The sequence below is a fragment of the Dasypus novemcinctus genome, chromosome 9 (assembly GCF_030445035.2).
Source record: "Dasypus novemcinctus isolate mDasNov1 chromosome 9, mDasNov1.1.hap2, whole genome shotgun sequence".
NCBI lineage: Eukaryota > Metazoa > Chordata > Mammalia > Cingulata > Dasypodidae > Dasypus > Dasypus novemcinctus.
Genome location: NC_080681.1, coordinates 40,642,307 through 40,658,546, shown reverse-complemented (window position 1 = coordinate 40,658,546; position 16,240 = coordinate 40,642,307). Strand labels below are relative to the sequence as shown.

Genomic DNA, 16,240 nt, shown 5'->3' with positions numbered 1-16,240 from the left:
TGGTTCACCCAGAGTCTCCAATTATAGGCTACAATAGCTAAAGTCATGTTTAATGGAGCTGCGGAAATTGAGTATACTAGCAAACAAATCAGTCACTATTTGTCAAACCATACTTATTCCTTATTTCAGCTTGATATAAACATATCCGTTCCTTTTCCCTTAAAAAGCCACACTGCTCTTTATACATTTTCTTTTCATTGCAGGAAATAATTAACTAAAGCTATGACATATTGCTCTTGTTTTCTGACAAAAAAAGAATAATAAATATTTTTAAAACATATTATTTTAATTCATTACTCAGAGTCACAACCAATGCTGTGATTCAGAACAATTCACAGGCAATGCTGTAATTCAAACTCAATGTGAATAATTTGAAAGATATGCTCAAGGTGCAATATGCCACTGCATCCTGAAGGGCCTTTGGGTCAGAGCAGAGTCTGGGTTTCATTCTAAGCATAGAAGGCATTGCTGCTTATCATTAAGTATACTCTAACTGACATTTCAAAATAATTACACTGGCTGCTGAGTGGCAAAGAGATCTGAAGTTACAAGAACAGAAATAACTTTGTTAGGCGGCTGTGATGATAATCTATGGGAAAGATGATTGTGGTTTGGCCTACAACGATGGGAAAAAGTGGACACAATCAAAATAAAATTAATTGGAATAGAGAAGACATGGTCATCAATTAGATGTGAGAGATGAGAGAGAGTCAGGCAAGAATGAATCCTAAATTTCTAACTGAAAATATGATTTTATGGAGGTGACATTTATGGAGATGGAGAAGATTCAGAAGAAGAGGATTTTAACGGAGGGACTCGAGCTCATTTTGAACATGTTACATTTGAGGAGACTGTGAGTAAATGCCAACTAGTATTATCACACCAACAGTGGGATTTGAAGGCCTAGTATTCAAATATTAAGTCTTCATTGGAGAAACACATTTCAGAGTTGTCAGCATATTCATGACACTTAAACCTGTAGTAATGAGCAAGCTCCATTAAAGAGAACATAGATTGAGAAGAGCAGGTTTATGTGGTAGACCATTGTGAGGCCAGCCAGATGCCCCAATGATACCATACAAAGAGGAACACAGAGTGTCTTACTATTACATACCACAGTAGAGAAAGAATTTCCCTCATGAGAAAAGGCAGGTCTTTTTAGTTGATGTACAGAAGAAGCATGTGAGTTCTATCCTCCTCCAAATAGAGTTTTCTCATTTGCACAAAGAATTTGACTACTAAAATTAGTTCCCCAAGGAACTAGAGAGGCACTTAAGAACTACATCTACTTGTTTGCATGCTCATGTCATGTTGGTACAAATTTTTGCCTATTTGGAAGTAAACCAAAATGAAAGCCATAGAATCTAAATTAAATGGTATTCCTTACCAGTCTTCAAAGCCAGACTAGATATTTTGGCCTGCTAAGTAGACTTAACAAGAAGGAACTTGTGGTTTAAATAGGAATTGGGGAAGGAGCAAGGGAAGAGGAAAATAATAGGAGGCCCCTGATTATTGGGATAGTTTGATTTACTCTCATGCCATTCACTGAACATGAGGGTCCACTAGGACATTTTGGGATTTGGCTGTTGAAGCAGAAGGTCTATTGGCACTTTTAGTTACTCAGTTCTTAGGCAACAGCTCAGCAAGTGCTTTCTTCCAGAAGATTAGCATTCTGGGGCTAGTGATCCTTGGTCCTTGGCTTTTCTGTCACATGGCAATGCATATGGCAGGCTCTCCTGGCTTCTCACTCCTTTTCCATTTTCTACTGATGTTGAGGTTCTGGCTACTCCTTCTCACACTCTCTCTGTGTGATCCTCCCAAATAAGGCTTTCAGTAATAGCATCTGGACTTATCCCCCAACTCAGCTGGGTCACATCTTAACTGACTTTACATCAAAATATCCCCGCAGGAGGCAGGGCAAGATGGCGTTGGAGTAAGTGCACTTTCATCATCTCTTTTACAAAAAACTGGCTGAGTGGGGACAAAATCCTGCCTGAGTGAATGATTTTGAGAACCCACAAAGCAGGAGGCTTCTGAACGTCTATCTGGAGAGAGTGCGACAAAAAGAGTGATTGCTCAAGGTAAAACCATGGATTTCTGGTGCTTTTGCCTGAATCTGTGGAAAGGCTAAACCCTTCCCTTAGTGTTGATAGCTACAGCATTCCCTGAACACTGCCAGTCATACAGAGGTGTTCCCGGAACCCCACTTTCCCCAAAACCTGCATTGCCTAAACCCAGCACTCCCTGAACCCCAGCATTCCCCAAGCCAGCTGGTCTCAGGCAGACTCGGAGAATGGGAAGTTCTGATGAAGGGTGCAGAGGGGCCCGAGGAGTAAGGGTTCAATTGTCTGGTCCCCCCCTTTTCTGAGCTTTGAGGAGCATACCAGTTGGCTTGAAGAGAAACTAGGAAGAGATGAGAGGCAAATCTGCTGAGGAAACCTAAATGTCCTGGGATAGGGAAAATTGAACTGGGAGAAGGTGGAGTCAGGAAATTAACTAGTCCTGTGCAATACACCCAAGGGAGGGGGACAGTAGGAAGTGCTTGGTAGGCTTCCAATAGCATATTTAGGGTTCCTAGCAAGATGTGGGTGCTCTATCTCAAAGAGACTGAGAGTCATTACCTTCTGTGGTGACTTGGTTCACCAGGGTCCCATTTGAATCTCAGAGGGGAATTCTCACATGGGTTCCTGTTGCCCTGGGAGAGAGGGAAGTGAGGAAGGGAGAAAGGGGGAAAGAGAGATTCTTAATCAGTTTATTCAATTGCAAAGAGGACTCCTTGCTTGAGGGCTTGTTTGGTTTTGTTTGCTTGTTTGTTTTCCTATCTCTCCTTCCTCTTTATCCATCCTTCTCCCCCCCCCCTTTTTTTTTTGTTTCTTCTATTAGGTGCTGCTGGCAGTGTTTCTTGTTCACTGTGCTTCTTTATCTTCGATTTCTTCTTTTCTGTGTGTACCAGTTTTGGCTACCAACACTATCTCCTTTCCTTTATGTCTTTCTACTTCCATCTTCTCTTGTTGCTCTTACATTCCACCTCTCTTTGTTTAGCCCCCAATTTTTCTGGCTTTTTATTCCTAACACTTCTATTCTATTTTCTATCTTTTATTCACTTGTTATGGTATTATTCTTTCTTTTCTCTTTCCCTTTCTCCTCATTATGCTGGCCTTTTAATTTATACTACATTCTTCTCCATATTCAGTTTCCTATCTCATTGTAGGTACTCCCCTTTTTTATTCTTATAACTCTACACAGTTTACATGAGTTTAATATTTATTCTCCTAGGTCATATATGGTTCTTCTGCTAACATTTGCTATTAATACTACTATTATACTTTTTCCTTTCTTACCTGTTTTGCTTTCCCTGGTCCTAATCTTTTTCCTTCAAGGGAACTTAGACAACAACAAGGATATAGAATAAGAAGAACAAAGTGTCAAAGAGAAGACTTAATACAAACACAAAAACAGCACCTAATTATGACCTGAGACTAGATGGAGAAGCTAATCAACTGAACAAACCCATCAAGATGAAAGGATGACCAGCCAGCAAGAAAAAATTACAAACCATACCAATAATCAGGAAGACACAGCCCAATCCAATGAACAAACTAAAAACCAGGAAGAGGAGCAGAACATTGAACAACTAATCAAAGCTCTATAAACAAATATCATGGTCCAACTTAATGAAAGAAGAAATACAAATGGCTAAAAAGCACAAGAAAAGATGCTCGGTATCACTAGCTATTAGGGAAATGCAAATCAAAACTACAATGAGATACACCCATTAGACTGGCAGCTATTAAAAAAACAAAGGACTACAAGTGTTGGAGAGGATGTGGAGGAATGGGAACCCTTATCCAATGCTGGTGGCAATATAGAAGGATCCAGCCATTCTGGAGGACAGTTTGGCTGTTCCTCAAAAGCTAGCTATGGATTTACCATATGACCCAGCAATTCCACTGCTGGGTATATACCCAGAAGAACTGAAAACAAGAACATGAACCAATATATGCACACCAATGTTCATAGTAGCATTATTCACTATTGTCAAAAGTTGGAATCAACCCAAATGCCCATCAACAGATGAATGGATAAACAAAATGTAGTATATACAAACAATGGAATACTACTCAGCTGTAAGAAGGAATACAGTACTAATACATGGGATAAAATGGCATTTTCAGCACTTGGAGTTGTCCTGAATAATATTGTAGGGACAGATGCAGGACATTATATATCCTGCCATAACCCACTGAATGGCCTGGGGGAGAGTGTAAACTACAATGTAAACTATAATCCATGCAGTGTAGCGGTGCTCCAAAATGTATTCATCAAATGCAATGAATGTTGCTACACTGATGAAAGAGGTTGTTTATGTGGGAGGAGTTGGGGGGGGTAATGTGGTATAGGGGAACCTCTTATATTTTTTAATGTAACATTTTGTGTGATCTATGTATCGTTTTTTAAAAAGACAATTAAGGGAAGTGGACTTGGCCCAATGGATAGGGCATCTGTCAACCACATGGAAGGTCCGTGGTTCAAACCCTGGGCCTCCTTGACCCATGTGGAACTGGCCCACGTGCAGTGCTGATGTGTGCAAGGAGTGCCCTGCCACGCAGGGGTGTCCCCCACGTAGGGAAGCCCCACACGCAAGGAGTGAACCCCATAAGGAGAGCCGGCCAGCACGAAATGAAGTACAGCCTGCCCAGGAATGGCGCCACACACGGAGAGCTGACACAACGAGATGACGCATCAAAAAGAAATACAAATTCCCAGTGCTGCTGATAAGGATAGACGTGGTCACAGAAGAACGCCCAGTGAATGGACACAGAGAGCAGACAACTGGGGGGGGGGGGGGGGGGGGAGAGGGGGCGTGGGAGAAGGGGAGAGAAATAAAGAAAATAAATCTTTAAAAAAAAAGACAATTAAAAAATTTCATTTCCCCCCCCCCCCCCCCAAAAAAAGTCCCATATCAATATAGCAAGTCTAAGAACATGATTTTCTAGGGTACCTAGCTGCAAACAAACCACCACACCTCTCAGCCTACCACCAGCACAAACTCCAGGAATAAAGCCTGCAATCCTAGTTATTTCTTTCCTCAATTCTCCAGTGCAGTAGCTAGACTTTATAGAGACCCAGTAGTGGGCTCTTTCCTCCTATGTCAGGTCCTGGTTTGACTCCTTGCCTGGATCTGCATCGAGGAGCAAAATGCCACTAGGAAAGGGGAAAGGGGTAATTTTGAGACTGTGGCCATACATATCTTGCTCCCATATTTCAAACTACTAGAGTCATAAATCTGACTAACTTTGGATGGGAAGGAGGAGAACTTCAACTCCAGTAAAAGATGGAAGTTTTAAATGGAACAGGACTGGGTCTTAGGAATCAAATAAAGACTATGTAGGTACCCAAAAGTGACAATGTTAATAGAAATGGGTCCAGAAATTTTTGCTCAGTGAGAAATCAACAGAACACAGCAATAACAGCCATTGGAAAAAATTATATTTTCTTATACTTACAACCCCATGAAACTGCTTGATAAAGTGTTTACAAGAAAATCACTCACAACAATATGCTGCACAAATTTATGGTGACAAACCCACTTAGTCTTTCTACTTCCTTCCCTCTTATACAGAAAACTTTTGCTCATCTCCCATCATCCATTCTCTCTTCTGTCAGCAATTTCCATGCTGTCTTTATCCCCAGTCCTGTTCCCTGATGCCTTGGGTCAGCTCTATTTTCCTCAATCTCTGCCTATTGTTTCTATATGATTCTAACTCTTATCTAGGGCTACCATATTATACAACTCTAAAGGGCTCCATCCATATCATACTTTTCATGAATGGCATCCCTTGTGCAATGCACAACCTCTGAATCTTCATGTGGCAGCCCTATCTTAGAAACGACATATGAGAAAACTAAGTAATTCATGAAACAGGAAGTTTTCCTAAAGTCTTAGAACCTATAACATTTTAGTAAATATATGTATTCAAATAATATTTGTTGCAACAGTATTCAATTTATGATTTCAGTGCCTTGTCTTCTTTAATAATATAGGTGATGATCATTACCTTAGATCCTGATATGTTTGACCGTATCAGGAAGATGAGCAAAGTGCTATAGATTGTGTGTTCTGTATCTTATATTGCGTGGTTTTCAGGACATAAGGGAGTACCTTTTACAAGAAATTGTTTGACATGTATGGAAAAGGCTAAAAAGTAAGAGTTTGGTGATATGAAAGCAAAGCCATTACTTACTCCATAATTTGGAGGTCTAACTGGACTTGGAAGTATCAAAATCCCGTGCTTTTCTCTAAACTTGCATCTGTGCACAATCTCTCAAATATGTTTCAGTCCTTGATCAGACTTCCTTCATAGAAGCCAAACAAGTCACTCCAGATGCTATAGTCAGAGGATAGTACTATCTGAGGAAAACCTACTATTGAGTGTCCCTTTCATATCCAACCCCTCCTCTGCCATCCTTACCATTACACACACATGTACACGTGTGAACACATAGAATTTGAACCAAATGGGGACATTTGAATGGATAGAGCCGTTTGGATGTAGAACTGTTTAGATGTAGGTTTGTCAATTTTTGTATAATTCTATAAAACTGAATTCATTCTCTTTACCCATGTCTCCTTCCAAATTTCCAAACTCAGAGAAAGTAAAACACCTTGTCAAGTCACTCAAGTCAGAGACCATGAGACAGTCCCTTGACCCTCCTGGTTTCTCACCCTTCACAGCCAATCCATCAACACATGCTGTCTGTTACACCTCCCACAATCCCTATTTGTTCCTCCTCCTCTTCAGCTTCCTATCATCGTCTCCTGGATAACTATACCTGGTCTCTGTCTTCAAGTCCACCCTCACCAAGCTGTCTTCCACATTACCTCCAAAGTAATCTAACTGAGGACTTGTCTGTTTAAACCATAAAATCTCTCCCACATTGTTTTCAAAATAAACATTTACTGCTTTGAAGACCGAGACTTTGCTGTTTTATTCATCAATGTGTGTCAGGGAAGAAGGCTTTGTCAAATATTTGTCAAAACAATGAGTGCTTGGCTAGACTGCATTTAACCCTTGCCTCCATTTCCCCTCTTGCTGTTATACATCCACTGGTGCTGCACCTTAAAATCAGTTAAACCAAGAGTTTCAGTTTCCCCAAAGGCCACCCTGTTCATACCTCTGAGCCTTTGTCTGGAACATTGCACTCCCCGCATCTTTCTCCACTTCTAACCTGGCCCTCTTCATTCTTCCTTGGCTGCCTTCTGACCACATACCCCCTTGTTGTACTTTCCTAGGCTGCCCAAGCAAATATCATGAAGTGGGTCAACTAAAACAGTGGTAATTTATTCCCTCATAGTTTGAAGCTGGAAAAAAGGTCCAAATTAAAATATTATCAAAGCGATGCTTTCTTCCTGAAAACTGTGGCATTCTGGGAATGGCTGTTGGTGCTTCTTGGTCCTTAGCTTGTCAAGCGGCAAGGCACATGGAGGCATCTCCTGGTCTCTCCCTTCTTTTCCAGGTTCTGTTAATGATGAGCTTCTGGCTGCTCCCTCTGATGCTTTGTCTGAATTTCATTCTCTTAAAAAGGACTCCGATAATAGGATTAAGATTAAGGCTATACCTTAACTGAAGTATCCTCATCAAAAGGTCCTACTTACAATGGGTCACACCCACAGGAAAGGATTAACTTCGGAACACGTTTTTCTGGGGTATCTGCAGTTCCAAACCACCACACCCCTCTTTTAAATTTTTAAAAAAATTCAACTCCCACAACCCTTCCTGATTCCTTGTTCCACTTCCAGGCAGAAGGCACCACTTGTTCTTTTGTGCCACACTCCTCACACAGCATTTGAACACCCAAATGCACTTTTTTGTTTACATATCTGACATAAGCCCTCCTGATTTTGTCCCTCTGCAACAGTTTGCTATTTGGAAAACCAGAACTGTACCTGGAAATAGAGAGTAAAAGAGGGAGAGAGGGAAGATTGGAGTGCTAAATATTCTAACACAAATATGAAAATACAAAAACATCCTCATTCTCTCTTTTTTACCCTGTATATTCAGTCAGTTACCAAATACTGCGAATTCTTAAAAGGCTTTCCACCTGTCTCTGTAGTTAGTTCACTCCACCAACATTTCACACTGGCATTCCTACGTAATCTTTTCTAAATAACACCATTTACCAACCCATGTGCAAGTTTTGCCCTCAGTAATGAGAGAACAGTGGCGAGTATGGACTGAAATACAGTCTAAATACAGCAGCAAAAACCACGGCTTAAGGGACACTATTAGATCACTTGTCTGGCCAATGGAAGAACATTTTTGTAATTCACAAGTTGCTTTTTAATTCACACAAAACCTTTGTACTTGCGATGCAACCCTCTTTCCAACTAGTGTTCACCCCGCAGCTGAGGTACAAATCTGATCCTGTCACTCTCCTACTTAAATCCTTCTGATTTCCCTTTGCACTCTGGGTGAGGTCCAAGCCCAGCGATATGATTGATAATGCCCTTCGTGTTCTTCCCCCAGCTTGCCTTTCTAGTCTCAGCTCCCATAGCTATCCATCCCCTGGGAAGCCTCTCCTAACTTCCCTACCCTCACTACCTCTAGTTTAAGTTCATCTCACATCACCTCATTCTTACCCCTGAGCTAACTCTTAAACCTCTGTGTTGGAATTGCCTATTTACTTATCCTTATTTCCCTCCAGATGGTAAGCTCCTAGAGGGCAGGATACAACCTCCTATTCATCATTATACCCCTAAAGTCTATCACCATGCTCGATAAATATTTGCTAAATGAAAGTATGGAATCTATCTCCCTGGAAGTATCAGCAGTTATGCATCAATCCCAGAACTAAGGGACCACCAGAAGGAAACAGTAACAACCTGACATTTGGGATTTAAACTACAGGAAGGGAATATTACACCTATAGTCAGGAATGCTGAGCCACCTCATCTAGATTGAGGAAAAGGATCTTGAACTATATCCTCATTGTTTCTATAATAACATATACTCTTAATTGCTACTTAGCCTTTAACCTCTATTTAGGTTAGTTCAAATTGAAAATGAATTTTCTTCTGCTTAATTTGTTTTTCTAATACCATCTCCTGGATTTTGACCCTGTTTATACCTACCTTGGACATAGTTTAGTCCATTGTGACAGTTTGAATTTCTTTGGTTAATACCAGAAGATTATGTTTTTGAACTAATCCATTCCTGTGAGTATGAGACCCTTTGATTGCATTAGATTCAGTTGAGGGACCTAGGTTAGATCACTTGATTAGATCACTTTTTTTTTAGATTTATTTTTTTATTTATTTCTCTCCCCTTCTTCCCCACCACCCATTGTCTGCTCTCTTGTGTCCATTCACTGTGTGTTATTCTGTGCCACTAGCATTCTTGTCAGGCAGCACCAGGAATCTGTGTCTCTTTTTGTTGTATCATTTTGCTGCATCAGCTCTCTGTGTGGCACCACTCCTGAGTAGGCTACACTTTTTTCATACAGGTGGCTCTCCTTGCAGGGTGCACTCCTTGCATGTGGGGTTCCCCTACGTGGGGGACACCCAGAGTGGCATGGCACTCCTTGTGCACATCAGCACTGCTCATGGGCCAGCTCACTACATGGGTCAGGAGGCCCTGGGTACCAAACCCTGGACCTCCTATATGGTAGGCAGACACTCTTTCAGTTGAGCCACATCTGCTTCCCTAGATCATTTTTAGTTGGATTACATCAGTGAGGTCTCCATCCTCTTGCTGGGTCTTACATAAGCTGAGAATACACAGAAAGACACAGAAAAAGGGAGTTTTACCATTTTGACCCTGTTATATGAGATCGGACTCAGGGATCACTAGCAGCCAAAATCAAAGCAACAAAGCCCCCAAGAGTTTAGGCCCACAGAGCAGCTCAAGGTTGAAGAGATGATTGTCCACAGCTCAGGAGAAAGTAGAGAGACGGCCATCTTGCTCTACCACATGGCAGGATGCCAGGATTTTAATTTTGGTGAGAAAGCATCTCTGATGTGCTTTGATTTGGACATCCCATGGCCTCAGAACTGGAAGCTTTCACCCTAAATAAATCTGCTTTATAAAAGCTGTGGTAGTTTGATATTATTTATGAATTTAGAAAAAAGAGAGAGAAAATATGTTTGTCAACTGCTCTGTTCCTCTGGGTGTGTTACCTTTTGTATTAGATTTAGCAATCAGGGGGCAATTATGTTAATGTTAGTTCTTTGATTCAACCACATTTTTATGGCATGACTCAGGGTTGAGTCTCTGTCCCTTTGGTGGGCTGATATAAATGTACACTCACACAAAAAGACACAGAAAAGAATACACTGCAAGAGAAAGAGCTCCACAGACCTGGAAAAGGAAAGAGCTTTGTCATGTTTGATCATGGGGCCCCAGAGAGAGCTGAGCCATTTGCCCAATAGTTTGCAGCCTAAGAGAATGGAGACTTAAGGGGAAGAAGGAAGGAGAGGCCAGTCAGAGAAAGCCCACCATCTTCCTTCAACACTTGGCAACTGACTTTGGTGAGAAAACAGACTTAAGTTGGACCCTTTAGGGCCTTGTAAGTCTTCTACCCCAAATAAATACCCTTTATAAAAGACAACAGATTTCTGGTACTTTGCATCAGCATCCCTTTGGCTGACAAATAAAAAAGCCAACCCATTTCTGGTATTTTTGCATGGCAGCCCTAAGCAAACTAAGATATCCATCAGATCACTCTCAAAGATATCGAGGTCATAGACAGATAAAAGGTTATTTCACACTCAAGAAGCGTAACTACTCTTTAGGTTACCCCTCAATTTATTAAGAATAGATTACATGAAAGTATTTTTTCTACTTGTCACCAGATTCCCACTGGTGATTTAAGTCCTGCTGTTGAAACATAATAAGGGTTATGTTTATTGTATAAATAAATATTAGAACGTGTTAGCTCATCCCTCATTGAATAGGTCCCTGTTCTGTTCAACACCCTATTTTAGGATCTATAAGTAATAAAATAATTAAAATTCTATGATGCTGGTCCTGAAGAAAGTTTAATATAAAAGGAAGCTTGATATGAGCACAAATCACACAATGTCAAAATAGTATAAAGGAAGAAATTTGTGAGCAGAAGACAATTATTTCTGAAAGTTTAACCTACCAGCTGCATACATTTACTAATATAATTAATATAATCTAGTTGCTCTTTATAAAAATATGTATTATTTGCCAAGAAAGAAAACTATGGCTTGCTAAAAATATTACATTAAAACTTTTGGGGGCTAATATTATCAACCTTTAAATTTTATAAGGTTTTATTAACAAACAGTAGTTGCTTAAAGCAAAAAGAGAGAAAGTTTGTAGTACATATTATGTCTAGTCACAAGGAAAATAACCAACCCTAGTAGATTATATTTCATTAAGATAAATAAAATGTCCTGTCGATTCAGTTTTCATCACCTTGTTTTCCTGTAGATACTGGTCCCCAGTTTAGGAGTTCTGACCTGACTACAAGATCAGAGTATTCCCTAGAGTTGTGGAGCCGAGAGTCCTTCCAGATCACATAAACTGGGTTTCCTAATCTCATACATGCATTCACCAACTTCTTATAGTTGCCATGTCCAGTTGAGTCAATTCACTCAGAAAAACAAACAACATAAAATCTGGTCTTATTCTAAAAACAGTATCTGTGAAATCACAAGTTCAATATGTGGTATATAGTTTTCTATTACATATCAACATGAAATTATAAAAACTAAAAAGTTTTTAAGCTCCTCTGTGTTTCAGTAATGGACATGGAAACCCGACCCTCTTGGATGGCACCAATGAGCCCGTTTGCCTGAGCTGGGTTCCATTAAGACCCACTTGATAGAGTCCTTTCTGATTTGTGACAGATAGCCTCTGCTCAAAGAGTGAAGTCAGGGTAATGGAGACAGGGTCCCTTTCAGCCAGGCCAGCAGACATGGACTCCGTAAGAGGCAGACTAGTTTTGGGTGGGAATGTCTTTGAGGGCCCCAGAACAGCTCCCTTTTCCCTTTTTATGAAAAGGATTGGAAAGTCAGCAAGGGATAAAGACAGCAAATAAATCAAGGCCATATTGGTCTCCAGGGAAGATTGTATTTCAGGCTCATCATCACCCCTTTCCCAATAACGGTAACAAATACAAGGGAGCTGTTATAAAATTTGTCAGTTTACACAGGATTGTGTTTTCCTAACTACACTGGCAAAGAGGAAGTCTTTCCCTTTCAATCTTATAACCCAATTTTATTGAAGGAGTAACAGCACCTCCTCAAAATAACATAGATACTTCCTCAAACACCAGAGGGGAACCAAGTCCCCAGGTTTCTCCAACATTTCAAGTCTTCTGTTTAGGCATGATGATATCATGTAATTTTTGTTTACAGTGCTAATCATTCACTAATTCAGCCAGTCCAACAGCCAAAAACAATTCCCTGAGCCACTACTCCATGAGTTTCAAGAGTGCTTGGTTTCCTTGAAGTCATGAAGCTGAAGTTCAAAGAGATGTTGGGGGCAACAGAAAGGAATGTCAGCCAGGGAACCAGGGCATCTCTGCAAAGTATGTATTTGTTAATGTTCAATCCCCCTACCTGCTCCAGGTAAGCACAGCCTGCGTGGAATTGCCAGTGTTAACAGCTCCATCTTGTATCTTGCACAATGTACTGATTCTATCAATGAGTAATTACAGCATAATATTTCTGATGGAATTCAAGGAAAGTGTAGGATCCTGCCTAAGAGAGCAGAGTCTGGCACATCTGATAAAGCCTCTATATTGATGATATTACCTGTTCAGAATTAAACATTGTATTTTCCTATCTGAGCTTTTCACTTAAGAACATTTTCTGCTATTCTATTTTCAGTTCTTTTTTGGTCTTCTGATGAGTCCTGGCCCTTTTGCTTTAGAACTAGATATCCTTGGTTTACCATCTCAACTTCTAACCCAAGCCTTCATTGCTGAGCAAGATTTTAAAATATTCACTCTAATAACTTCCTTATCAAATCTTCCTGAATTTACTGAAGTCCTTGAAATTCTTTAATTTAGTTCTCCAAGCCATCTTATACAATTTGGTGTTATTTATATTTAAAAATCTTACCTTCTCTTCCGTGATCTATACCCTTGTTAAATGCTTTAAATACTAATTTAATTACTTTGTAAAATGAAGAAAAACCCTAGCATTACAGTTTCTATAAATTTTATTATGAGTTTGTATTAATTTTCACATTCCCATTATAGGAAATGCTATGAATATATATATAATTAGGAAATTAACCAGAATTAGCAAGTATAAAAAAAGCTTCCCAAGTGAAAAATGTATAATGTATTTTATGATTTCTCCTGTGCTTCTTTATCATTTTTACAATAACGTACAATAAGATGATTGTGTAAACCGAAGTCAAATATTTTCCACAATTTGTAACATTGACCTTTATACAGTCAATATCCCATAATCAGCTCATGTTGATAATGTTTGATAGTATGCATATAAAGAAAGGGCAAACTGGAACAAACCTACATTTTGACCAGGAACAAGTAGAGAGTAACAATGGAGTTATTCAAAAATTTCGTTTTCCTCCTGGTTCTCTACCTGCTGCAGGGGTCAAATACGTCCCTTGTTCGACTGAACAACAATGGTTATGAAAACGTTATCATTGCTATCGACCCTGGTGTGCCAGAAGATGAGAAACTAATTGAGCAAATAAAGGTAAGGAAGAAATGGCACTGTAATACTGTTTTGTTTGCTTGTAGAGAAGAAAATGGTTAATAGCTGATAAGTATTAGGGAAACTTTTGAATGCTCCAGAAAGTTTAAAAGCTGCAGGATGCTATGAGGACAATACAGGAATGGGCACTGGAGACAGAGGCTCTCGACAAGGTTCTACCTGACTCACCACCAGGCTAAAGTCACGGTGCATGGCTTTCCTGATCTTCAGTGTGTTTTTTTTTTTCCATCTGCAAATGCATGTTTGGTCTCTCATTCATCCTTTAAGAAACAACTTATTGAATGCTTACTGCGTGGGAGGGTGTAGACAGCAGTTCATTAGAAGAGCCCCTGGCTTTGTGGAGTGTATATTGCTTTCAGAGGATATAGGTAATAAAATATGTAAAAGTATCATGTGTCAGATAGTGGTAGGTTACTATGAAGTAAAATAAATCAGGAAAGGGGGACCAGGAAGTGTTGGGAGGGGCAGAAGGTAGAGCGGGAGAATGTGGGTTGCTGTTGCACATAGGGTCGTTGGGGAAGGCCTGAGCAGAGACCTGAAATGAGTGAGAGAAAAACCCATTGGAAATCCACGGGGTGGGAACAGCAGGTGCAGAGGCATGGAGATGAGAGCAAGCTTAGTGTGACAGAGCGAACAACTGTGAAAAAGCAAGAGAAAGGCAAGTTAGAGCTGAAGCTGGAGGATACCAGGATCCAGACCATTGTAAAGACTTTGGCTTTTACTATAAGTGAGAGGAGACTCCATAGGATTCTGAGCAGAGGACGGAAGTGCTGTCATGAATGTTCTAGTATCACTCTGTCGAGAAAACTCTGTAGAGGGTCAAGGCAGAAGCCTCGAGACCAGTTAGGAAGATTTTGCAGGTGAGACGTGATGGTGATTAGGAATAGGGAGATTGTGGTAACGATGATGAGAAGTGGTGTAATTCTCAATATATTTTGTAGTTGGCATAGCAAAATTTGCTAATGATTTAGATGTGGAAGGGAGGGTGGGGAGAGAAAGATTAGAGTTAAAGGCAGACTTCTAGAGTTTTGGCCTAAATACTCAGAAGTATGGATTACCATCAAAAGAAAAGGTGGAGACTGTAAATGGGGAGAAATTGGCAGTTAGGGAGATCAGGAGTTAGTCTGAGACATTTTAAATTTGAGATGCCTGACAAACAAATAGATGGAAATATAAGTCTAAAGTTCAGGAAGGGACTGGGTGAATATAAAAATTTGGGAGTGATTAGTGTGTAGATGATATTTAAAGCCATGGAACTAAAATAAGTTCATTTCATTTGGTGAGTACAGATGAAGAAGAGAAAAAGTTCCAGGAATAAACCAAGGGCCTTGATTTCTAAAGTTTCGTGCAACTCTGTCATTCCATGTTGGTACAGAGAATGATTTTACAGCCATGGAAGTTATTTCCCCTGTTGCTGACACCAACCTTTATTAATCTTCTATGCAGTTTATCCACTACCGTGCTATAGCTTTCTGCAGGAGTTTTGTTGATGGGCAATGCCTGAGTTGTGAGTGGGTGATTCTGTAGCCACCATTTATCACTCATCCTGCACATATACTGTTGCAGCATAGAAGTGCTAGCCTATTGACAGGTTTTGAATTCCAGGTGAAGAGTCTTTTTACTGAAGCACTCAGTCTTGAACAGCAGTTAATACAGCTGATTTTGAATGATGACTTATTAGTGTCCCTGGAGAGCCAATCCAGTTTCAAACTTCTCTGTACCTCAGAAATCAGCATTTGGAATAATGACATGTAGGAGCAAATACATGATTAAAATAGCCCTCTTTTGGACGCTAGAGTAGAAAGTCCATTGTTGGTGGACCTGCCTAGATTACACTCTGATTCCTGACATTCCTCAGCCCTCTACATTTATTTCTACTCATTGAATTCTAACAGCAACCTTCTGAAGTATTGTCATTCTCATTTTACGGAGGAGAAAACAGGGGTTCGGAGAGGTTAAATGACTTGTCTGCGTTCACAAGCAGAGCTAGGTTCCAGGCACTATTTAGGTAACACATATGGACTTTGAAGTCTAACAGACATAAGTTTGAGTCCTGACTCTGATAAGACAATAAAAAGAACTCTTTTGTGTAAAAATGGTGAAGTCATTTATGGTTATAACCCTGTTTAAGGAATACGATCTGCCAGAATAAGATTTACACTGAATTACCTGTAATTCATGACATAAGATGTTCGAGTTTCAATTTTCCTTTGTCTTTGTGCTCATGTTTCTCCTTGTTTTGAGAGTACTTACCTTTGGAAACATTGATTTCTTGTTTCTGTTATGATTTCAGTTGTGGATCCCAAAAAGAAAAGTCCAAGACTGACCCCCAGTTCTGTGAATGTAATCCTTTTTTAAAAATAGTATCTTTGAAGATGTTGAAAACATCTTAAGTGAAAATTAAGATGAAGCCAAACTGAATTAGGGTGAGCTCGAATCCAATATGACTGGTGTCCTTATAAGAAGAGGGATATTAGGACACAGGAGAGAGAAACAGAGAAGACAGCCATGTGATAG

General features: G+C 40.0%; 1 protein-coding gene across 1 annotated transcript in view; it reads left to right on the top strand.

Annotated features, from left to right (window-relative positions):
* The first annotated feature begins 13,509 nt into the window (after window positions 1-13,509).
* LOC101424649 (calcium-activated chloride channel regulator 4) overlaps window positions 13,510-16,240 on the top strand; it is a 42,873-nt gene continuing 40,142 nt past the window's right edge. Inside the window, exon 1 of the mRNA XM_012520606.3 lies at window positions 13,510-13,705. Within this exon, the coding sequence (XP_012376060.1) occupies window positions 13,547-13,705 (159 nt within the window). The 5' untranslated portion in view covers window positions 13,510-13,546. The remainder of the gene's footprint in view (window positions 13,706-16,240) is intronic.